Source organism: Chrysochloris asiatica, unplaced genomic scaffold, assembly GCF_000296735.1.
Source record: "Chrysochloris asiatica unplaced genomic scaffold, ChrAsi1.0 scaffold00254, whole genome shotgun sequence".
NCBI classification, from domain to species: domain Eukaryota; kingdom Metazoa; phylum Chordata; class Mammalia; order Afrosoricida; family Chrysochloridae; genus Chrysochloris; species Chrysochloris asiatica.
In genome coordinates, this window is record NW_006408772.1 from 3031223 (window position 1) to 3057308 (window position 26086).

The 26086-nt window shown below is 38.5% G+C and overlaps 2 protein-coding genes across 7 annotated transcripts in view; one reads left to right on the forward strand and one right to left on the reverse strand.

The window, feature by feature from the left end:
- RUFY3 (RUN and FYVE domain containing 3) overlaps positions 1-1709 on the forward strand; it is a 146731-nt gene extending 145022 nt beyond the window's left edge. Inside the window, exon 16 of the mRNA XM_006873794.1 lies at positions 1566-1709. Coding sequence (XP_006873856.1) covers positions 1566-1709 — 144 coding nt within the window. The remainder of the gene's footprint in view (positions 1-1565) is intronic.
- Positions 1710-10864: 9155 nt separating this feature from the next.
- Positions 10865-23750, reverse strand: GRSF1 (G-rich RNA sequence binding factor 1). 6 transcript variants are annotated; one of them, XM_006873778.1, is made up of 10 exons: positions 23044-23186; positions 20266-20422; positions 18711-18866; positions 18413-18556; positions 17647-17782; positions 15058-15242; positions 13888-14009; positions 12800-12935; positions 12370-12442; positions 10865-11364 (listed from the first exon to the last, which is right to left on the reverse strand). In XM_006873778.1, exons 1-9 carry the CDS (start codon positions 23044-23046, stop codon positions 12393-12395), a joined length of 1089 nt encoding a protein of 362 aa, XP_006873840.1. In that variant the 5' UTR covers positions 23047-23186; the 3' UTR covers positions 10865-11364; positions 12370-12392. The 6 variants fall into 6 exon arrangements, with proteins under 6 accessions (XP_006873840.1, XP_006873836.1, XP_006873839.1 ...); XM_006873774.1 differs by lacking the exons at positions 10865-11364; positions 23044-23186 and adding exons at positions 23299-23340; positions 23529-23750 and having other exon boundaries at positions 12393-12442; XM_006873777.1 differs by lacking the exons at positions 10865-11364; positions 23044-23186 and adding exons at positions 23299-23387; positions 23577-23652 and having other exon boundaries at positions 12393-12442.
- Positions 23751-26086: the final 2336 nt, after the last annotated feature.

The window sequence follows — 26086 nt, forward strand, 5'->3', positions numbered from 1 at the left end:
TTCTAAGTTTTGGTGGTACGTTTGAGTATGTTTGCTGTTTTTCTTCTAAGTACTTGTTCCTTACACTCACTTTAAAGAGTCTATAGTATATGCTTACCAGACTAGTGAGTGTTAAGAAACAAGTACTTAGAAGAAGAACAGTAAGCATACCCATATTCTGGATTATAGCGTATCCCCATTTATCAGACTGCAAGGTCAATGGTTCAAGCTCACCAGCTGCTCCTTAGAAACCCTATACAGGGCCGCTATGGGTCGGGACCAACTCAATGGCACTTCACAACAACAATCCCCATTGATGATAATGCTGAATTTTAGCAAACAAAACTATAAGATGACCTAGTCTTAGCCTTAAATTAACAGGATAGGTAATGAACTGTCTTTACAGATTTTAAAAGCTGTTAATATAGAAATATGTTCTAAAATATGCCAACCTAATTCTCATTTTTGTCTTCAGAGTTATGCAGACTAATTTTAGTATGTCCAAGGAAGACCCCCTCCCCACTTCCACCCCTCCACTCACCTGCCACCCTCCTACCCCAGTCTTTACACCTCCTACTTTCATGCATCCTGAGGAATTGTTTAGCATGAATTCTTGGGTATCCAGTTTCATAGGGAGATGACTGACTGTTCAGAGCCTTTTATTCAGGAACCCTTGTAACCTTATGTCTTGCCATTGACACTGCCATGGTGACCCACATGCTCTCCCAGCTCTTAGCTACTAAAGATTCAAAATCTTTACTAGAGGCCAGTTTCCTTATTATCAGAGTACAGGAAGCTATGTTCCTACTTAAGGAGCGTATCTGAAAGGACATGTTTATAGAGCGTCACAGGAGAGCTTTTCAACACATCAGGAATTATATTTTGAAATTATACTCAGCAAATGTTTTAATCCTGTCCACCGCATCCACTGCTAGATTAGCGCCTGTCTTGTTTCGAGTATATTTATAGATACTTATGAACTTATTTTAGCGTTGTTCTTGTTAGCTGCCATCGAGTGTGATCCCATTCATGGTGGCCCCATGCACAACAGGATGGAAGCATTTTGATCTACAGGATTTTCACTGACTTTTGGAAGTAGTTCACCAGGCTTTCCTTCCTAGTCTTAGTGTGTAAACTGTGCTGAAACCTGTTTAGCATTAGAGCCACACACGAACCTCCACTAACAGGTGGGTGATGGCTAAATATGCAGTGCATTTGCCAGGAGTCAAACCCATGTCTTCTGCTTGTAAGGCAGTAATTCTGCCACTGCTCACCACTACCGCCCTCAATTTTAGAATTCAGATTGAAAGGGAATTTAGTGAGCAGAGGGGACAGAATACTAAATGAATTATAAGGCAAAGAATTTGTATATTAGCTCTTATTTGGAGTCCTCTAACACTGCTGCTTCATTTAGATCTTAGAATTTGACTGCAAGCTTCTTTGTACATGGGTCTGTATTTGGTCAGATGCTGTCTGGCACACAGGAAATATTCAGTCAATACTTGATTAGGCATTGAGCATTTACCAGTTTGCCTTTTTATGTATAGTTCACACATCCTAATCTCTGGCTTCTCTTCTCCTTGTAGAATGTATGCAAGAACTGCAAAAGAATCTTCTGCAATGCCTGTTCAACAAATGAACTGCCTCTTCCTTCAAGTATCAAGCCTGAGCGAATTTGCAATCCCTGCCATAAGCATCTGATGAGGCAGTATTCCACCAGCCCATCGTAAGACAGGAGGCCAAAACATACCTGGACCAAGACTTTTATGTAGGGCTTGTCTCTACATGTGCAAGATGTCATGATCACCAGTCCTAAGAATCAACTAAAGGATTGATAGAGAGGAATTATTGAACTACATCAGGTCCAGGGAGAAAGGCAGTGCTTGGGACTGCTGGGAAGTTTGCCCGTTCTTCTAATAACTATATGAATAAAAGTTCCTCATCCACATCTTTCTCTTCCAAATGTAAATAACCCCACTTTGAAAGATTTACTGGATAGCATTATCTTTGGAAGGGTTATTCATTTTTATGAATAGTGATTATCCCGGGGTAGCTATAATAGAAGCGGAAGAGTGGTCCAAGCAGTTTAGAATAAAAAGGAAATTGCTCATCTCCTCTATGTATTTTCAGAACGGAAAGATAAATGTTAGCTGAGATCAAAATGACAGACAATACATATTTTCCCAGGTGCTGCTAGACACAAACATTGTTTCCTCACCCTCCATTACCTACCTCTTCTTTAAATGATCTTTACCAAACTGTGAACCCAGACTCAGGGGAGAAAAAGATAAAGTAATATAAATTCTGGGTGTACTTGAAACAATATTGTAATATATTCAGATTTCAGGCCCAGAAGGAAGATATTGGCCTACAAAGATTTTCATTAGCAAAACAAAAAGGCATTTGCAGTTTTTGTACTTAAATGATTTCAAAAATATCTACCTTTTTCAGAATCTTCTACCACAAATCAAGCCAACTCTTCTCTAGAACATCCCTCCCTCCCAAAGTCATAAAGGAAATTTAAGTTTTCAAGATTTTAAGGGTTTGACTTTTGCAGATAGGATCTATTGAGAACAAGGCTAGATCAAGTATAGCGTAAAACAAATTTGTCCATGACTGAGAACCGTTAGCTCAGAAATTTACTGGGTATTTTGCTGTGTTTTTCCTGTAATATAAGAAATCTCTTATGTTCTGAGCTAAGAATTAGAGCTGAGACAGGTTTCTTGGAAAGGACAATACTCAAGTATCTCTTTAGTTGCAAACCCTCTGGGGAGAGATGGAAGTGTATTCTTTAAGAAAAATAAATAGAATATACCATTTAGATTATGTTGAAACTCTGGAGATTGACTCTTGTTAAGATCTAAGATAAAATTCTGCCACTGACTTAGAATTCTGGGATGGGAACATCCTAGAACTGAGGTGTTGGATAAATCTTGTCTCCTTGAAAGGATGACAGCCTGAGAAAGAGTTGTTATTCCAGAAGCCTAGTCTGTTATTTGTTGAAACTGAGGCTTACGTGTCTTGAGACAAATAAAGTATAATTCCAGCTTATTTTCTTTTTTCCCATAAAAATTTTGTGTCTGTTTCTTTATTCTCATTTTTTGACCACCTGCATATAAATGCATTGTATCTGACCTTTTGATGACTAACAACTTTTATAGATTCATACTTCATACATTCCATGTTCCAATTTTTAATGGATGTTTGCAGTCGTTTTTTTTGTGACTTGTGCCCCAATATCAAATGAAGGTCCTGCAATCTGTGCTTCATTCACACATGAGTAGGCGTCCACAGAGGGGTTGGTCCATCTTCTGGCACTGTCTGACAATGGTCCACTGCTGCTCCTAAGGTTTTTGGCAGCTAAGCATTCAGAGGTGGTTTGCCTCTCCTTCCTATTGGAAATTTGTAAGCTCCACTGATAGCTGTCCGCTATAGGTGACCCTACTGGTTTAAAATACCAGTGGCATAGCTCCCAGCATTACAGCCACACACAAGTCACTACAGTACAACAAATTGACAGATATGGCAGGTAGTAGTAATACAAATAGTATTATTAGCATAGGTAACCTATGGTTAACCGCAGGGGGCATAATGAAAATCAAAATCAACCCAAGGCTGATAGATCTGAGGTGGAAGTCTAATCTTTCCAGCAGTTCTGACTCGAGTCATCCATCCCAGAACACTACTTGGTAAGCCACTGCTCACGGTCACAGGTCCTACTTACATTTAAATGATTAAAGAAGTAGCAGGGAACTCAGGACCAGCAAGCATGTAGGCAGCCTACCTTAAATGTAGGGCAGCTTTCTCAGCTCCTGTGGGAGTCCTGGTGTGGTGCTGTGGGGTTAATGTACTGGAGTGCAAAACAAGTTAAGCATTTCAAGCTCACCAGCTGTTTCTCAGAAACCCTATACAGGGTGGCAGTGGATCAGAACTGACTCAATGGCACTTAATAACAACATGAGCTGTTCAGGCCTCCTTTCAGTCCCCCAAGGGCAGGTTTCCATCTGTCACTGATGGCACTGCCACTGGCTCCCTCATGGACCCATTACCATCTTCAGTGTCACAGTCCTTGACCTTTGTTGAAAAACTTGCAAGAGGCTCCATGCCTCCTCTGATGCATTCCCTTCTTCTGTCAGAAAAACTTCTTTGGAGTGGGCTGCTCATGTACACAACTCCTTTATCAAGTTCAAGGCAGAAAGAGCCAAGCTTATCATCGTCTGGGTAGCCCACAGACACTTCATTTGCTTTAACTACTTTATTTGCCAAGTCTATTGGGCAATCCCTGCAAAGCATATACAAATCAAAGGGCAAGCTACATCCAGGACCAAAAAGTATCAATTGAATTGTTTACAATTTACCCAGGAAATGTCAATCTGGTAAAACTAATGTATCCTCTGGGAAGAAAACTAGGAAAAAGGCAACTCCTTGGAAATTGGGGTATAACTCAAACTGTTTCCAAAGAACAAAGACACTCATTTCACAGCTGTGATCTTTACTTTCCCTGACTTACTGGCTAGTCTATTCACATTCTAGAGTCTACTTAAGGCCTACACACTTTCATTCTTATTATAAGATGCTCTGAATAACTTTCCACTGGAATGTCCAAATTCTGACAAGCCCCAGAAGCCATCATTATAAAATTCAGTCACATAAAAATAGTTTCTGCCATTATAAAGAGACAGATGACAATGGGAGGGAAATATTTAAAGCTCACTGCAGGGCTCCTGGCAAGTTAGTTAAGAGGACCAAATCCAATAGAAAATGGACACCAGAGTCAACAAGATTGGGACTGGGAAACAATACTCTTCAGAAAACAAAGGGGAAAAAAGGAAACCTACAGAAGAAAGACCCTTCAGTAAGGCATATATTTGAATGTCTAAGCTTAAAAATAAAGTTATCAACATTATCATCTGGGAAGTTTAAACTTGAAACCATTACAAACATAACAGCTAACATAAAAAATTGACAACTAAAAGGGGAGAGTAGTTAGAATCTTTCATTCCAGAGACAATCCCAGGACCATCATGAAGGAAAAGGATGAGCAGAACATGAGATCTTACCTAGAAAAACAACAGCAGACAGTGGGAGGCAAAGGCATTACAAGGACACAGAGAAGCTACAGGCTCTAGGCGCACGGACTGAGTTAGGCCGTGCACCTCAGGAAGAGGCTGGTTTACAGAATGTGCCCTTTGGACAGTGAATTTATTTTGCTCATTTGTGAAATATAAAATGTCAATAGGGAGCCTTAGGGAGGAAGTAGGATAACTTGTTGCAGGGAGAGAATTTGTTGAACATAAAGCTGATGATCTTGTCTGCAAACCTTCACTCAATTCAGTGTTAAAAAATTTTCACACCACCAAAATGTTGGTAAGACTGTGGATCTACTGGAATTCTCAAATACCATTTATGGAAATGTGTTAACAGGCTGGTATTAGGAGAAAAGACATGTCAATTTCTTTGAACAGGCTCTTCCCAATTCAGTCAGAGCCAACGATACGTAACCAAAGTAGACATGAATTTGTAAAATGTGGGTACATAACAGAAATGAGAAAAATTTCATTTCAGCCACCCACCTGCTAGCAATGTAATCCTCCCTCACAGAAAACAAAGACAGCATGTGTGCTATACAGCAGTCGTATCGACCTGTAGTTGGAAAGAACAGTGCCCTGGTTCAGATATACAACAAACCGTGCCGCTTCCAACATGTTGCTCTCCGTAATTCAATCTGGCACACCAGGCTTCTGAAAAGGGTTACTACACTTCTTCCAAGGCTCCCATTCTAGGGCTGTAACCTATGAAATCTCCCATTCTATTTACGTGGTCCACTTCACCCAAATTTCAAAAATTAAGGCCTGTTCGGATTATGCTTCTTCAGCCATGATTGAACCAGTTTGAGATGGTTTGAAGCTTTGAAATAGACCAGTCCTATAACAAAGGAATGCTGGTGTGGCGGGCGTTGCAGGACAAGCACTGGGCTGCTGTCAAGTTCAGTGGTTCAAATCCACCAGTCGCTCCTTGGAAACCCTATACAAGGTTGGAATGAGTCAGAACATGCTCAATGGCACTTAACAAAATAATTCAGGATGTTTTTATACTAAGTACTTGCCCAGAAGGAATTAAGATGTATGTATGTCCACAAAAAAACTTTGCACAAGATGTTCACATTAGCTTTATTCATAATAGCCAAAACCTAGAAACAGCCAAATTGTCCATTAACAGGTTAAAACTTAAACCCTAGCATACAGTGGCCTACTACTAAGTGTAAAGCAACAAACAGCTGAAACACAAGGACTCTCAAAACATGCCGAGTGATAGAAATCTTACAGTAAGACTACATACCATATGGTTTAATTTATATGAGGTTCTAGGATAGGTGAAGCTAATCTTTGGTGAATTAAATTTTACCAGTGGTTGCCTGTGAGGGAAAGGGCCGAGATGACAAGGGAAGTGCAAGAATTAAGTGGATGAAGACATTTTCTGACATGATGAACTATTTCAGATTGCCAGGGACTTGGGTTAGAGTTGTACATCAAAATTCACCACATAGAATACTTAGTATTTCTTCACTTCAAGGGGAAAAAAAACTCCTCTGGTTAATGATATTCTGAAAAGATTAACAGTCATGTATAGATGTCTATAACTTGAAGAGATGCATGAAGAAAATGCATTAAAAAATTACAGGAAAATATTTATTGTACAACCTAGGTAATGCATCTAGGAATGTTTGCAATTAATCTTTCTGTATGCTTTATGTGTGACCCGTTATTTTGGACCCTGATTCAAATACACTTAAAAATAAAGACATTAGACATTTGTTATGAATTAGTACTTTTAGGAAGTATTTTTAAAGTCCAGGGTGGCGCTGGGGTTAATGTGCTGGGCTTGGGCTGCAAGGCTGGTTTAAACCACAGGGTCAGTGATTCAAGCTCACCAGCCACTCTTTGACTCTATACAGGGTTGCTATGAGTTGGAACAGACTCGTCGGCACTTAACAACAATTTTTAAAGCCTTTTTAAAAAGAGATGTATACTGAAGTACTCACAGATAAAAAATAATACTCTTTTCATACTTGCTTTAAGTTATGAGGAAAATTAAGTGCATGTGGACAAACACAGACAAAACAAGGCTGACTGTAACCCAGTAATTGTTCATGGTTGTATGTTTGTCAAACTTCCCTAGTTTGTATTCTGTAATTTTATGTAATAAATTATTTTAAAGGAAAAGAAAAATAGCTATGGAGATTTGTTGTTGTTGTTATGTGCCATCGAGTCGGTTCCGACCCATAGCGACCCTGTATAGGGTTTCCGAGGGTGTAAATCTTTACGGGAGTAGAAAGCCTCACCTTTCTCCCGCAGAGCGGCTGGTAGTTTCGAACCGCTGACCTTAAGGTTCGCAGCCCGATTCGTAACCACTACGCTACCAGAGCTCCTTAGCTATGAAGATAGTTCACAGAAAAAGAAATCCCAAATCTCTGAAACATGAAACAATGCTATCTCATGAGAAAATACATTTAAATAATATAACCTCTCACACTGAATAGACTGAGAATACATTATTAATGGCAAGGCTGCAGGGAAATGGATATTACTAGGGGCAAACTATAGAAAGCTATGTAACAATTTAAGGTATAAATATAATTTTAGATATAAGTCATAAATGCACATACTCTGACCACTTTGGGGAATTTACCCTAAGAGGAATTTATGTATGTAACAAAATGATACACATGGGGTTTCAAAAAGTTTGTGGAAATACTCCATCATCTTTTAATCCATTTTTTTCCCACAAACTTTTTAAAGCTTCCCTGGATATATACATTTATACAAAGTATTTAATTTTACCATTAAAATAGCAAAAGACTGAAAAGAGTTTACTATTCATCTGTAAGGGGCATACTAAGTTGCATACATTCATAATATACAATCATTTAAAATGCATGAGAAAGGATTTTTTATATGCTAGTAAAGAATGATATTTAGAATCCATTAAGTGGGAAAGAAAACAGCATGTATGTTTAATTTATATTAAAAATGAAAATAGATTTTAAGCCTTTATTTTATACACATGAAATGTTAGAAGCTGACAGGGTGCCTGGAATTTAATGTATATAAAAAAACTACTAAGGGGAGGAGAAGAGGAACTGAGTGGCTGAAATAAAGAAGTAAAGGACAGGAGTGAAACTTTTCAAGTATACTCCTTCAATTTCATTTCCTTCAAAAAATAAAATATAAACCTTTAAAAGTATCCTACTATTCTTTATTTTGGAGTCCTGGTGTGATGCTACAGGATAAGCATCTCAAGGTTGGTATATACTGCAAGGTTAGCGGCTCAAACTCACCAGCAGCTCCTCACTCACCCGGAAACCCTATACAGGATTACTATGACTCGGGATTGACTTGACAACGCCTACCATTCTTTATTTTGAAACCATGGGGTGGAGCTGTAGCATAGATAACGCACTACTAACCACAAGGTCAGCTGTTCAACCCCACCAGTCGCTCCTCAGAAACCCTATACAGGGTTGCTATGAGTCGAAACCAACTCCACAGCACCTAGCAATTCTTGATTTTATATTATCAAAGCTTAAGAATAAAACTAAGCCTTCTTACAGACAGACGTTAAGAGATTATTTCCTAATCTGCTAAATTCAGGTGGAAAGTATATTTCTACTGTATTAGAGCAATTTGATTTTTTCAAAGTTTCTAGAACTAGGCCTGCATCTGCTTTACTGCTAAAAATGTGCTTTTACTCTATAGTGCAACACCTACCTATTAAATGTGAATCTCTTCGTTTATTTTAGGGAAAACACTCAAAATAATGGAGTGTGTTTAATAAGAACAGGATGTAATCAGAGAAAAAGAAATATCCAACCAAGAATATGCTAAGATGACTTAGGTGGTGGATGCCATTTTGGCATATTTGCTAATAAGTAGTCACTGAATAAAAATGTCAGCTAGGTAGAACTGGCTTTCTTCTTCAGCTTTGGTAACTCAGGCACAGAGAGACAAACATGTTGGCTTCCTGGTTTTTTTTAATTGGTGAATATATCAGATCAGCCTATAATTTTTTACATTTTCTTCTTTGGTATCTATATACATTATCTGCATTCTCCCTAGCAGTTCTTTGAAAAACAGGTAGAACAGAGCAGAATACGGATACTCTGAATATATATTCATCTCCACCAGCTGCTCCTCGGAAATCCTATGAAGAATCGCAATGAGTCGGAACCGCCTTGATGGTACTAACAACTACCACCACCACCACCAAGTTATAAAACGAGGGAAATTTACTGTCATTACTTCCTCCAATAGCAAACGGTGATGCATAACTCAGTTTTGCGAGTTACAGAAAACACAGTCTTCTAATTTGACTTCTGTTGACTGTATTATGTGTTTTTATACTTCTATCCCTCAGTAATAGTTTACCTTGTCAGCAATCATTCATTTACTAGCCTACATTACAGTAACTGAATTGTATATGTGTGTATATACTAAACATACTGAGTATACTGTAAATAGTATATGATGACACAATTTCCCAGAAACCAGCCATCTTTTGTACTAAGAACTCAACCATTAGCATGGCATGAAGTTACAGCCCTTCAAGCACTTCAATGTTTTGCTCTTCTTTTTCCAGAGAAAATGAATGTAAAATAATATAAATGAATTAATTCCTCATCAAACCCACTGGCTCCTAGAGATTTTTTACACAGAAAATTAAATGCCTACTACTTAAAGAAGAGAAACAAATCACATTTTAATAGGTCATATTCATACAACTATGGACATTTCTCAAAACGAGGTACACTCAACCACATATGAACACATTACCATCTAAGGAAGATATTAAGCTGGTTGATTAAATCATGTTCTTACAGGTTTTTATTTTTGCTTTTTAACTACTTAACTGAAAATTAACCGTTTATGTTAATACTCCAGGACTTGACATAATAAAAATATACTCAGTTAACTCACACACTCCAATAATAAATACTCTTAAGTAATTCTTCATCCTAAAACAAGTTTTCAATTTATTAACTACTTACAGTACAGTGATTTCATATCTTAGCTGGTAATCAAAGATGGTTATGTATTAAGAGAGAGAAGACAACCTCTCCTCTTCCAGATGTCATCTCTCAGAAATATGGGCTAATTCATTTTTAGCAACTAGAATTGCATCTCCTGGTAACTACATGGCAGTCGTCACCCTGAGAACAGGAACAAGGCAAAGAAAGTATACAGGACTTTAATTCTCCTAGACAGGTGTACATGGTTGGTTTATTAATGACTACATTTTTGAAGCCAGCAATTTTGACCCAATATTTAAATAACAAGCTGTTAATATTAAAGCAGAAAGTACTGCCACAATGTGACAGAAATACAGCTTTACTCAGTATCCCTCCACACAATTATACATTAAATGCTATTTTTATTTAAACAAGGCACCCCTACCTGTTCTAAAATATGGGATGTGCTACCCCATTGAAAAAAGCAAATGAGATTTAGATTTTTTCCTATTTAGAGCTGGTTTAAATTCAAGTGAAGCCATTAATGTCCTTAGAAGTCTGGACTGTTTTGACATGTCACTTCACAGTTTTGAGACTAACACATTCTAAAGGTTTACCCAAAACATTAAAAGAAAAAGGGGGAAAAAAAGCAAGGGGGTGTGGGCTGTTTCAGACAAATCGTAAGACTAAAATTCCCTCCATAAGTAGACAGACACTAAATACCTTTAGCATAAGGTTTAAGAAGGTAAAACATTTCTAAAGGCATAAAACGCTTGCCAAATTATTGTCATTTCCACATTGTTGTTTTCATTTTGCTAACTCCTAGTCTTATGAAAGTAATCATACACACTTAAAATTAAAATTACCACGCCCCCACCACCACCCCACACCAGTCCAAAGGTCTGAAACCTTGCCTTGCTCTGGTGAGTGTTTGGTTAAAATAAATCATCAGTAACATTCCATGAGAAACTTCAAACCAAGAGTTTTACATCAGAGCTCTCAACTCATAGGCAAAAAACACAACTTTAAACTGATTATTTTTTAAATGGGAAAAGGGTTTTAAAGAATAGTACTGAATAAAAACATGTAGTCTTTACACTGGGTAATACGCTCTATGAATACAATGATCACATAAAATAAAGACCAGATTTTTAAAATCAGATCCTAGAATTTAAACAAAAAAATTAATTTGTGGTTTATTTCATAATCCCAAACTGAATCTTTCCTTTCTCTTCCTAAACAGTCCACTATGGAATTTTTCTTAGAAGCAATTTACCCCCAAACCCAAAATCTTTTCTCTAGCAGTTGCTGCTAATAAACTGGAACTTTGTATCCCATGTCCAAGAAAGATGTGCAAATGAAATGCTTCTTGATTCATCCTAGAAATAAAAAAAAAAAAAGTACATTTGTTCAAAGTGAAAAAAATATATACTCCCCTAAGATGTAAAATGACAAATTTGGTATTTCTTTTTCTGATTAAGTACAAGTAAGGTGACAATCAATTAATGTAAGGATAACTAGTTATACATTAGTATTTCTATCTTGATATGAAGACAGTAAATTTTCAGAGTTGAACACAGAATATACTTTATAGATTTTAGCTGATAGAAATGTTCAACACTACAGGACTGTGTCTCAAAGGAATGTATCCACTACATATACAAAATGATTACAATATTTTAAAATAGTTTATGGGAGAGAAAAAAAAAAAAAAAAGACTGTTTAACATTATTAAGTCAAGAGTAAGGACCATCAAGACATATTTAGCAAAGTTTTCAGTTAAAACTATGAAATTATGTACTTCACAAACCACCCTCTTTTTAAATACTATTTAATGTATCATCTTAAACACTTTTAAAGTATCTCAAATAAAAAATTCATCTACGCTTTAGTGGGAAAAGTTATTGTGAGACACGTTTTCAGTGTATTATCACTTACAGCTAAAAAAGAGAAACATTAGGCACACAGTATGATGAATGTTAGGAATACAAAAGGACTATAGAGATAATAAAGAGCGCTGGTGGCACTGTAGGATAAGCATTAGACTGCTAAATAACTACAATATTGGCAGTTCAAACCCACTGCGCCTATAAAGATTTACAGTGTTGGAAACCCTATACAGGGCTGCTATGAGACGAAAATGACTTGGAGACACTTAGCAACAACATAGAGATAATACTCAAAGTCACCGCACAATTATATTGAAGTCTACTTTCCAGGTGAGTTTTTATTCCTTATATACCAATGCTTCATTGTCATTAGTTTGATCTTTATAATAAAAAAAAAAAAAAAAAAAAGAGAATTGTTTCTATAATGTTATGTAATAGAGTCAAAGATTACCATCTGTTGGTAACAATCCAGACATCTGTACCTCTTAAATTTACCTTATTTGGAGTCTCTGGAAGTCTTATTTTCCTTTTGGACATGAATTCAAGAACAGTTCAATATATCTATGGTCTGAGGATGACAAATCAGCAAACAAAAATGTTAGTTTTTAAAAAGGGAAGCCAGAAAAAATACTGGAACTGTTTATCTCATAATTCAGGCAACAACAAAAATCCTTTGCCTCTTTTTTTCCCTAACTAAAAAGAATAAAATAAACCTATCTAACTCTGGATCAAAATATGCAGGAAAATTTACAAAAAAATTAAATGCTTTTCATTATAATACAGTATTTTCCCTTCCTTCTTTACATTTAATTTTAGTTTTATTTTAAAAATATAGTTATCACAGTCTAGGCAAATGCCAAAGATGAAGGTGTTTATAGGCAAAGACAGGCATCAAAAATGACAATGAAAACTGGGCGGTACTTACGAACATGGGACCGATCCTTGAGCATAGCTGCAACAGCATCCTCATGGGTATCGAAGTGCACATCAGCTTCTCCAGTAGCCTTCCCACTGGAACTGTATTCCATGGTGATTCTAACAGGCTTCAGTGGAGCAAAAAACTAAACAATGAACAAAGGAAGTAAAAATGAACACAATGGAGTCACATCCACAGTCTTTGTAGAATTTGCATTTTTCCTGTTTTTGATTCACTTAGCTGATAAATTTATTTTGAGGAAATCGCCTCCTTAAGCAACAAAGTATTACATATTTGCCATCTCTTCTGCCTTTTCCAATTTTGCCCAAACTTAAGGTTGGTTACATTTCATATATATATTCAGAGAGAACTAAAAGCTCTAAGTATAATCACCATACAAATGGTTCACTAACTTTTTTTTTGAAGACTATTGACCAATTTTATTATTCTGCCAACACACATCCTTCCTTGCTTACAAAGAGTGTCCATCAAATGTACTTTTTGTTTTTACTATTTTTTAATCAGATATGTGGGTTTCATTATCAGTACTACATAAACAAAGCCACCAAACTGTGTTATTTTCAAAGCAACAGAATACAATAATGTGACTCTACAGCTTCACCTGGGTAGAGATGTGATTTCTATTAGCCTATTCCTATTCCTATTATAATAATGAACACAGCTTTGAATTCCCATTATTAAATACAGATTCCATTTTAAAAACACCTTTAAATATAGGCTCACAATTTCATAAAGTCAACTAAGGACTTTATTATTGACTTTTTCATTTCACACAATATATATATATTTAAAATTCCTTTTCTCAAAAACTAAGGAATCCTGACACATGGTCTAATGAAAGTTCTAGACTTGACATTTAGAAGAAATGGATTACTGTCTAGACTATAACTGCTATTTGAGTCTTAGTTTCCTAAATAAAAAATGATTAGACTGAACCAACTTATTACAAAGCAACCTTCCTTACTTTGAACACCAAACCTACCCATATTATTTGGTGGCGAAAAAATCCTATCCTTTACCGACCTTAAAACTTATTAATGAAACCTATTGAGATTAGACATCTTACTGCCACACACATTTATAATGTCTTGGGCATTTGCTTGGAAAGGCAGTCCTCTCATGTGAACAAAATGTAGTGAAGGCGTAGTTCCAAAATCAACAGCTTCCGGAAGTTTTTCTGACATCTCCTTAGGCAATTCTGAAAGTCAAGAAACAAGAACTTCAAATGTTACTAACTAACAGTTTATAGTTAGGTATATGGCCTTTATGTCAAAATCCTCAATCCATCTTGGTGGGTGGTAGTTGTATGACATCGAGTGGGTTCCAACTCTTATCAATACTGCATAAGGTTTTCAAGGCTGTAAATCTTTACGGGCTCACCTTTCTCCCATGGAGTAGCTGGTGAGTTCCAACTGCAGACACTGTGGTTAGTATCCAGTGCTCATCCTACAGAGCCACCAAACTCAATACATGCATGATATTGCTGCACACCCAAAACTATTTAGTGCCTCAAACTATCACCAAATTAATCACACTTTTTTCTTCCTAACAGTATACATAAAATTAAATGACTATGAATGAAACCTTAAAAGCATGAGAAACGTTCTGGGTTACTGTTGTCAAGTGTCATCAAGTCAGTTCCAACATGACTCCCTATACAAAACTCACAATCTTAGTTGTTGTTAAGTTCTGCAAAGTTGGTTCTAACCCATAGCGACCTTGTACAGGGTTTCCGAGGCTGTCAATCTTTACGGGAGCAGAAAGCCTCATCTTTCTCCCGCAGAGCGACTGGTAGTTTCGAACTGCTGACCTTAAGGTTTGCAGCCCAATTTGTAACCACTGCGCTACCAGAGCTTAGTTATAGACACTAAAAACCCTTCTGAATAAATTCAAAGAACATACTACACTCAAAAAACACGCACACCAGCTGCCATCCAATTGAGACTCATGGATACCTCCATAAATGCAAAGTAGAACAGCACTGATAGGGTTTTCAAGGCTATGACCGTTCCAAAACAGTCTGCATGGGTTTGAACAGCCAACTTTTCAGTTAGCAGTGGAGGGCTTAACCATTTGTACCACCGAGGAACCATCATACATTAAAAACTCAGACATATTAAATCTTTCTTTTGTAATTCAAATTATAATCTTACAATTTCATGCAAAATGGTCATTAAAAATATTATTGTAATAAACATCAAAGCTTTACAAGACCCAGTGAGCCTCAAGAAGAAGCACATCCTTACCTATTTCCTTCTCACTTTCAAAAGCTGTCATGGGTCGAATATCCTCATTTATTTCATGCTCTTCAAAGACCATTTCTGGCTCAGTTATATATTTAGCAGTAGGAGAAGATGCCATTTTTTTTCCCTTATGAGAACCAACATGCGTTCGAACTTCATTCCTTCTGCTTGGAAATATTTCTATATATCTATGTCAAAGAAAAAGTGAACAATCACAAATGATGGACAGTAACTTTGAAACCATCTGAAACAAACACATGCCAACAACTTATGAAACACAGATGCCCAAAGATAACAGGTGGGAGAGAGGGGTGTAATACAAGAATTGACATATTAGCCTATAAAAAAAAACATTCTTACTAGTCACTGATTTAACCATCCCCAAGATAATAATTCTCTTCATATACATTTAACAAGAAGACAACTATGCTAAGATTAACTGTGTATGTAGAATAGACTTAACCTGGTGAGAAGGGTTTTTCTTTTTATACTTGGTTAACTACTTCTGGAAGCTTTGTAGTTCAATTCTGTGAAAAGTGATCTAGCCAGTATGTTAAATATTATCATAATAATAATCACAGTATTTGAAGATGAACTTTCCCAAAAATCTCACTAAGCATCTGATGAAAATTTAAGAACTGCATGTCAATTCTGACTTGCTATCACAGTGGCAGTAGGACTACTTATCAAATCCAAGTTTCTGAAGTGTTTAACAACGCTGCTTTTCCACACTAGGTTTTTAAAAACGAGCAGAAAAAATCCTTTGTCTTTTCAGACCTATAAAGATTAGAGTGCTGGTTTCACGCTGTCGGATGTGCACTGTACTAATAATCACAAGGTCAGCGGTTCAACCCCACCACTGTCTCCTCAGAAACCCTACACAGGGTCGCTATGAGTTCGAACTTACTCGATTAATGACACTTAACAACACAAAGACTAAAAGGGAATCAAATCTCTATTAAAGACATTTGTACACTACTTTAATGTTCCCACATAAAAGCATAACACCAGTGTGTTTCAAAATATATAAAAAAAATGAAGTGTGCTAGAAAAATGTACGGGGGGCTTTGAGTTGGAGTTGTGTGTATGGAGTATTTTGTATATACTTTCTTCAACTAATAAAACTCAATGAAGACATTTTAACCAGCTTTTAAAATAGACCCAGAAACACACGGTTTTAAAGTACAATCTTTCTTTTTTTATTTCTTCTTCTTCAAAGTAGTTGAAAAAAAGCCAATAAACAGCAAAACAATGATTTAAAATTTAACACTATTCTGACTACATCTCCAAAAATGTTAATAAACCATTAATTTGAACCAAAAAAAAAAAAAATTAGAAGCATCATCCTGATGTGGTATGATAAAATTTTGAACTGCTTCAGTCATGGCTGATGAAGTGAAACGAGACTAAAGCTGAATTTGTAAAATTATGGATGAACTGGGACAATAATTGGTATGGGAAACCTACGGGTTGGTAGTTACCCTGCTAGAAACTTGATCTCCCTCTAGAAAACACGGGCAGCACTGCTAAGCAACCAAATCTCTTGACCAGCATAGTAGGAAATAGAGGTACCCAACTCAAAGATGCTTTGAATATATGTTGCTCTCCACAGTCCTGGCAATAATCCAATCCCTTGCCATCAGGCTCCTGAAAGGGCTCACTACACTTCTTCCTAGTCTCCCAGTCCAGGATTTCCATCCATAATTTTCCCCATTCTGTTTATCCTTGAGCTTTACCAAATTTAAAAAAATCCAGATCTGCTCCAATTTTGCTCTGTTAGCCATGAATGAACTGGTTCGAACACCTGAATGTAATATGCAGTACAAAGCATCACCTGGGAGTCCTGGTGTGCCACTGCAGGATAATACACCAAACCACAAGGTTGGCAGTTCAAACCCACCTACCACTCTTCGAAAATCCTATACAGAGCTCCTGTGGGTTGGAAGCAACTCTACAGCACTTAACAATAACAAAACATAGAGTAACGTATTAAAATGTTAACCTGAACCAATTCAAAAAGTCAGCTCTAACTTCCAGTTTCCAGGAAACAATAAAGGTGAAGGGGGTTTGCTCTAATTTAAGAGAACCAAAGATAAGCAATCAAAGGCAATGTTTTAGACATGTCTGGATTCTGGTTCAAACAAATGAACTGTAAAAAGCCATTTGAAGGGGATAACTGACAAAATGTGATTATAGACTGGCATTGAATACTACAAAATTATTGCCAATTTTGTTAAAATGTAGCAATGATACTGAGATTATATAAGAACATGCATTTTTGAAAAAAGATGTACACTGAAAAAAATAGATGAAGGAAATATAAAATGTTAATAATTTGTCCATCCAAGTGATGGGCTCACCATGCTAATCTCTATTCATGCTTGGAAACTTTTACATTCATATTACAATGTTGTTGTTGTTAAGTGTCTTCAAGTCAGTTCCAACCCTGTATAGGGTTTCCGAGGAGCAGCTAGTGGGTTTGAACCGCTGACCTTGCAGTCCAGCGTATTATCCGATATTGCTACACCAGAACATTCATCAAAATGCCATTATGTGTGATATTTCTATATCATCAGTATCTGCTCCACTCACCGGTTACCAATTTCTTCCCTGTGTTTTAACAAAGCTTGGCTGGCCATTTCTGGTTCTTCAAATTGAACATACGCTTCCCCCGTTTTTCTTCTCCCTCTGTAGTCCATGACAAAAGTAATGTCTACTATATTCAGTCCTAGGGCACCAAAACAGTATTATAAATAAGTGTTACCAACAGGAGCTTTTCCCGCACTATCAGCACATCCACTCTTAATAATAATAAAAATTGTATGCTACTTTGTCCATCCCCTCCTCCCCTCACAAAAAAGAAATAAGATACATAGTGAATGAGATGAAAATTATTGTGCAGCCAAAAGCTAACAATACTACACACCTGTATTTCCAGAATGAACAGAAGCAATCCTATCTAAAACACCCATCTCTCATCTTTTCTGTTTTGGGGTCATTAATTATAATAGGGAACAACTGAGATTTAGAATGAGATCATAATTAGGGATGTACATTTTACAGCTAGAAACTGGATACTTTTACATTAAATAAAATGCTACTGGCTTAGACAAATACGACCACTATTAAGATCAAAATAATTTAATAGTAAAATAAACCCAGTTTTGAAATTTGCTATTCTCCAAAGATCTAACAGATAAAAACTTTTATATAATCCATAGTATGGAAATATCAAGAGGTCTCCTCTAAAGAGCCTAATATAACCCTAAACTGTTACCTAGAAAAAGATCATCTAAAGTACAGAAAAGAGAGATAGGGAAAGGAAATGAGGTCCAAGCATGTGTAAATTTAAAAGCACCTGCGAAGAAGTCTATAATGTCTTTCTCATTGCAACTGTAAGGAAGTCCTCTCAAACGGACCACACCATCATTTACTACAGGTGATGATTTGACTTGTAAGCTCTTCATTAAAGCATCCACATCTTCATTATTTATCTCATACACTACAATGAAAAAGCACAAAAGATCAAAGATAGACCCTAATTAAAAAAAAAAAAAAAATCAAATATATATTGTTAGCAATCAAATGAAAGCACTCTTGAATGTATAAAGTGTTCATACAACAACCCCGAAAAGCCAGGTTCTGGCTTCACGTACCTTCCACATATCGCTGACCCATGTACATGCGGTGCTTCTCTAAGGCTTTCTGCACATCCTGCTCTGACTCCATTTCAATTAAGGCATCGCCCCTTCGTTTCCCATCTCTATTTAGGAGGAAATGTATTCCATTCTCACTATTGCGGATTCTGCAGTCTATCGACAAAATCAAGGAAAAGCATAATTCAAACTTTTAGCTCAATAATATAAATCACTAAGAATGAAATTTTCCAAAAGGAAAATAAAGCATGAACCAAAATTCATAATTGTTTTTATACAAATCTCTATCACTATAGTCATCAAAAGTTAATGATGTGGTTAAGTCCCTAAAATGTTCCAAGTGAGAAAGATAAGCCAATCTTAACATGGTAAAAGTATGATCTCCTAAACTTTAAAACAAAATGCATTATTCCAGCCCAATTATTTCTAAGTTTCAAATCACTTAAAAAACTAAGATATGGTTAAGGTTTATGCATAGCTGTCTTTTTCTGTTAAAAAATCATACCCATAAAAATGCTAATATCTCCTGTAAGAACAATTTTATTATAATTTAACTTCCCCTGTTTTCATTTGCAAGGAAAGACATCTCTTATAATAGAAGTTCTTTGAAGATGTTAAGTGCCTTAATAAAACATTTGATTTGTACAATGCTATGCATATTAAGGTATTTAATATACTCAGTAAAGTCCTTTTTTTTTTTTACATTTTAAGACACCATCTTCTAAAAGCTTCTTAAAAAGAAAAAAAAAAAAAAAAGTCAGATACAAAAACTAAAAAAAAAAAACCAACCAACCACAGATTAGTAAACCTTCTAAACATGGTATTGTTGTTATGTGCCACCGAGCTGGTTCTGACTCATAGACTCTGTGGAACTTTACTATAGCAGAAAGCCTCATCTTTCTCCCAGAGAGGCTGGTGTGCTCAAACTACCGACTGACCCTGTGGTTAGCAGTCCAGTGCTTACTCTTCAGCACTCCCCAATATGTTATTAAGGGGAACTTTATTACTTGACACTTACTTTATAGTTAGTTTATTACTTGACTTTATATGAGGAAAACTTCCATTATCTTTTAATTCCATTTTCCCACAAACTTTTGAAGCTTCCTCATATATATTACATATATATTACATCAATCCCTATTTCCACTTATAGGTTTAGCTTTTACATACGTACATATTAAAATTTCAAAGAAATACTATGTAATTTTAACATATACTTTAGTTGCACTCATTCTTGTCCTGATGTGGTGCTGTGAGTTAATGCACTAAACTGCAAAGTCAGTGTGAACCTCAAGGTCGGCAGTTCAAGGTCATCAGCAGCTCCTCGGAAACCCTATACAGAGTTGCTATGGGTTGGAATCAACTCAATAACACATAACAGCAACAACACTACAAATGGTACTACACATGATGTCACTTAATATATATATATAACCAGCTGGAATGAGATGATTACCAACAATCAAATAGGATCTACAGTATTAGCCTGACATGGATTTGTGGATGTGTCTTTCACTCAGATAAAATACATATTTAAACTATACATAAAATATACCTGAGAAAAAGTTCAGGACATCTTCGACAGTGCATGACCAGGGCAATCCTTGAGCTCGAATGAGATAAACATCATCCACTTCCTCTCCTAACTTGGATGGAGCCAGCTCATACTCCGGGAGTGGTGGAAGATCTTCCAGGTAGGTCGTTTTGGACTCCTTCCAAGATAAATGAAGAAATGTGGAAATATCTCTTTAACAACATAGAAATATTTATTTCCATAGACTAATGCCCTAAATGTTATTCTTTGGAAAAAAAATAAACCAGTTGAATAAATCCTGACTCATGGCACCCAGTATGTTACAAAATATTAACTGCTATGTAATGTTTTCTTGGTTGCAATTTTTACAGACTGTTATTAAGTACATACAGGGCCATTATGAGTTGGAACTGGCTTGACAGCATTTAACAACAAACAATAACAAATCTTTATGGAAGCAGAAAACCAGGTCTTTCTTTTGCTGTGCCACTGGGGAGGTTCAAACTATTATTTCAGAAGTGAGATGTAACCTTCACAAATCTAACTCACTCTGTTTGGGCCAGGTCTCTAATCCTAAATCCTAATGATTTGGCAGTTCATAGATTTTATACAGGATCTGAGATCATCAGTCCCGCATTAACCTAATGATAATGCTTTAGTTAAGACACAAAAAGGGGTCCCTTCAACTTGACAAAATATTGGAGTGCCTTAAATGGATAGGAGCTCTGGTAGTGTAGTGGTTACAAATTGGACTGCTAACCTCAAGGTCAGCAGTTCTAAACTACCAGTCGTTCCGCAGGATAAAGATGAGGCTTTCTGCTCTCGTAAGGATTTACAGCCTCAGAAATCCTGTGCAGGATCACTGGGTGGGAACCGACTCCACGGTACTTAACAACAACATACTGCCATCAAATAGATCCTGACTCACAGAGACCCCATATGACAGTAGAACTGCTCCTTAGCTTCCAAAAGCAGAGTCCTGGTTGGTAGGCTTGTGGCTAAAAACTCAATGAGTAAAGAATCACACATGAGATGGGCCCAGAATCAAGGAGAGCATTCTGAATTATTGTCGTTAAGTGCTGTCGAGTCAGTTCCAACTCACAGTTACTCTGTAGGGTTACTGAGTGGCTAGTGAGTTGAACTGCCAACCTGTGGTTCAAACCAATCTTGCGGTCCTACAATGTCATAGAGTATTCCAACTTGAGAGATGAAGGAAAGACGCAGTTTACAAAGGTCCCTTGAACAAACAGCTATAATCTCAGCTAGCTCAACTGTAGGGTGCAATTAAGAAGAGCCAAAGAAAGCAAGCTGACAGAAAGAACTTGCTTCCATAGAGCAGCGGACCTTGAGTGTTAAACTGAGTGTTCTTAACTTGGTAGGCAAAGGAGTGGGTACATTTTTAAAAAGCAAAAAAACCAGCAGGATGCCTTGAAAATTTTCATCTGTCAACTGGTTTATCAACCCTGACTAAACAAAAGATAGCTCTGAAACGAGTTTAGTAAGAGAAGCCTGAGTAATACCTAAGGAACACTGTCTCCAAAAGTAAGCAAAAACTGGATTTAATAACAATCTAACAAGCATTACAACCATCAACCAGGGAAGACAACTCAGGTTATTAACATTTGCACTCAATTGCGATAAAAGACAGAAATGCTACAGTCCATTTGAACCCTCCCATCATTTGCATGAAGCCTTACATATAATTTGAGTCAGTAAATATTAACACAGCGTCTAACATGTAGTAGACGCTCAAAAAATACCTTTACAGTCAATTTCACAGGGGGAAAAAAATTCGATCAAAGCGAGCTCACCAAGGCTTATCAGAAACGGTTTTATAAAAATTTTTAAAAAGGCAACTCTCCCAGAATTCCAAAAGCAGTACAAGTTTTAACAGAAAGTGCTGGTGGTTATGTGCCATGGAGTTGATTCCGACCCTGTATAGGATTTCCGAGGCTGTAAATCTTTTACGGGAGCAGAAAGCCTCATCTTTCTCTCGGGACCCGCTGGTTCTTTCGAATTGCTGACTTTGAGATTAGCAGCCCGACTTGTAACCACTATGTAACCACAGAGCTCCTTTACTAAATAGGTAGGAAAAAAGTATTAGCCAAGAGTAAAATCATTTAGCTCAGTCACAGGCAGACAGTAGTCATGCTGATTAGTTTCCCAGTTTCCTTAAAGTTCAAAGAGAAGTACAAATTGAATTAAAAAAAAATAATAAGATCCGAGACATCAGGGCCTGGGAAGCCAAAAAAGTATGCAGACACTTCCCAGACGCCACGTAAACAGTGGAAAAGAAAGCTTCCTACAAGGCAAAAAATACTTGCAATCTGAGTTCTTCAAGTACACACTGACTACAATTTAAAAAGGAGAGAAAACATTGTAGTTCACTCCTGAGTCCTCAAATTGTGGCTTTAGCCCTAGATATCCCCTTCGTTTGCCCTTCCCCAGTCCGGCGTATCAGTCCCAAACTGTTTTCCCTCTTGGAGGGTGATCCACGGATGGTCCTGTCAGAGGACGTAGTGGTGCAGAGGTGACCTTCATTAAATTAGGGCACCCGCCTTTCCCTGGGGACACAAAGAAGCAGAGCCTCCTTCCCCAAGAACCCAAATCACGCACTATGTGCGTGAACCTGCGTCTCGGCGGCGGGCCGCTCGACGCGCCGAGGCCGCCCAGGCCTACTGTTCAGGTTGCACCGAAACTCCCAGCCCTCCGCGAGGTCTGGCCTCCCAACTTCAAAACCAGCGGGTGGGGAGCGAGAAAAATGTGAGGTGGGGGCGTCAACAGCCTCACAAGACCTACCATGGGCCCGGCGGGAAACAAGGCCTCAACATTCACCCCCAGCCACACTTACACTGCCCAACCAACCAGAGAGACTCGAGGGGAGAACAAAACAAGGAGAAAACCCGAGGCCTGGGAGAGCGTCCCTTGTTCCGGGACCCAATAGGAGGACAGAGCGGACCGGGAGGCGGGTGTGCAGCGCGTGTCGCGGATCCCCGGGCGCGCCCGTAAGGAGCACGCGGAGGACGCGCGCGGCCCCTCGCGGAGCCCACGTACCTGGTTGTAACCCCGCGCCGGGCCCGCGGCCGCAGCCAGGGACTGCGGCAACAGAGGGGCGCGTAGAGCCGGATAGGAGGCGGCAGCCGCTGCAGCGGCAGAAGCAGCCGCAGGGGGAAGCCCCGCCAGCCTCCCGGCGGGCGCAGACCCAGTGTGGAGGCCCCGCGTTTGGGAGGCGGCGGCCGCGGCGGCTCCAAGCAGCAGCAGCAGGCGACGGCGGCCTGAGACACCCGAGGGGAAGGAGCCGGCGGCGGAGTAAAAGGGCAGGCAGGCGGCACCTGTGCGCCGGCAGCTGCTGCAATTACAGCCGCAGCCACGGAGCAGCGCCCCGAGCACCCAGCGAGTCCCGGCCATGGACTCCGGAGGCGGCGTGGGGCCTTCAGGCGGCTGCGGCTGCAGCGCGAGCGGAAAGGAAATGGAATCCAGGGCCGGGAAGGGGGCGCTAGGCACATGCGCCGCCGGCTCCGGGGGCAGCGGCGAGTCGGGAGGAGGCGAAGGAGAGACGCAGCTCAGTCCGGGCTCCGCCCTCGGGGCGGGGCCGCAGCTCTGAGGCACAACCGCCATGCTATTCTTTCACTCTCTGGAAACAGACGCGTTTGTGAGGCGCGAGCTTTCTTACCTGCTTTGGGTCTAGAGCCCGGACTGCTTTTCCCCGCACAATACATCCCTATAATGCATGCTACAAGGGACGAAAGGACCGTTTCTGGAAGGAATTGTGAAACCCTGATTACAATAAAACTCAGGAGCGAGAAGAATGCTATTTAGAATATTAAATAGTATATCTAAGCCTGGGAGTAACAAGAAACTTAAGTAGAGGGGACCGTGGTGACTCAGTAAAAGCACTTGGCTGCTAACCCAAAGGTGGACAGTTCTAACCCACCAGTCACTCTCAAGAAGAAATATTGTCAGTCGGCTACTGGAAAGATATGCAACTTTGGAAGGCGTATGAGGCATTTCTTGAGCTCTGGTAGCATAGTGGTTATGAATCGGGCTGCGAACCTTAAGGCCAGCAGTTCGAAACTACCAGCCGCTCCGCGGGAGAAAGATGAGGCGTTCTGCTCCCGTAAAGATTTACAGCCTCGGAAACCCTGTACAGGGTCGCTATGGGTCGGATCCGACTCGACGGCAAACAACAACAACAACAAAGGTCACTATTAGAATCCACTTTTAGGCAGTGGGTTTGGTTTTTTTGGGAGTAAGCCTGAGAAATGTGCTGAAAGTCAACTTTCTTTGTTTAAAATGAATTTATGGATCCTTATTATAATTTACTCCTGGTGTGTCTTTGTAGGATCAGCACTGGACTTCGACCATAAGATCAGATCGGCAGTTCAAACTCACTAGCTGTTGCTTGGAAACGCAATACAGGGTTGCTAAGGGTTGCTATGGGTTGGAACGGACTCAATGGCTCTTAACTATATACTAAGGGCCTTTATAATTGTAGACATTTTTACATGTATTAGAGAATAGTGTACTTCCAATACTTAAATTATAAACATTTTTCCATCTTTTTTCATTTATCGCAACCACCTCCACCCCCAACCCCTACCACTTTTTTGGAAGCTGTCCCAAGGATCATGTTAATCATACTTGTAGTATCTTAAACTGATAATGATTTAAAGAAAATAAAACAAATCCCATGCTTTTCTGCTCAATTGTTTTTGAGGTATTTCAGATTATCCTGTTTAAAGTTTGACTTGTTCACCAGGTGCAAACACACAGCTAACTGAAAGGTTGGAAGTTGGAGACCATCCTAGGGCACCTCAGAAGAAAAGCCTGGCAGTCTGCTTCCAAAAAACTCATTTATTAAAACTCTATAAGGAGCTCTGGTAGCGTAGTGGTTACGAATCAGGCTGCTAGCCTTACAGTCAGCAGTTCGAAACCACCAGCTATTCTGTGGGAGAAAGAGGAGGCTTTCTGCTCCTGTAAAGATTTACAGCCTTGAACTCGGAAACCCTATGCAGGGTAGCTATGAGTTGGAACCGACTCCACAGCACAGAACAACAACAACAATGACTATGGAGCACAATTCTACTCTGACACACATGAGGTTGTGGTGAGTTGCAATCACCTGGACAGAAACTGGTACTTTATAGAAAGGAAAACTTAATATTTCTGAGAAAATTATTTTCCCACCCAAAAATCATAATATCTTTCTAGTTTGGCTGTATGTACTTGGACTATCAAAGAGAAGGGAGCTATATCATTTGGAACATTTAGGGATCCTAGGGATTTAAAACAAAAAACCCACCTCCCTCTTTAGAAGAAAAACGTGTTTAATTCTAAATAAAGATGTGCCCTTCATAACAGCTTATCACTGTAAAGCATAACTTGTCAGTATGTTGGGAGAGTCTATCAAAATTTACTTATGCCCTCATTTTCTGTAGCAGCAGCCATAATCGATAATGTCAATCTGAGTGGATCAGAAACCTAAATTCTTATAAAGCAAACCTTGTACTTTATAATCAGCTACCTAAGCCTTAAGATGGAAAATATTTAATATTTAGTGTAAAAGAAGTTGGAGGCAAAGAAACTAATTTTAAGCACATATTCATCCAACAAGCATTTATGAACTATGTGGTTGCTAGGCACTGTGCTATGAATGGTAGATCCAAAGATCTACTAGGCATACAAACAAATAAAACAAAGTGAAAGCCCTGATGGGTCTGTAGAATAAGCACTGGACTGCTAACCACAAGGTGGGCAGTTCAAACCCACCAGTCCCTCCACAGGAGGAAGATGAGGCTGAGGCTTTCTGTTCCAGTAAAGATTTACAGCTTCAGTCACCATG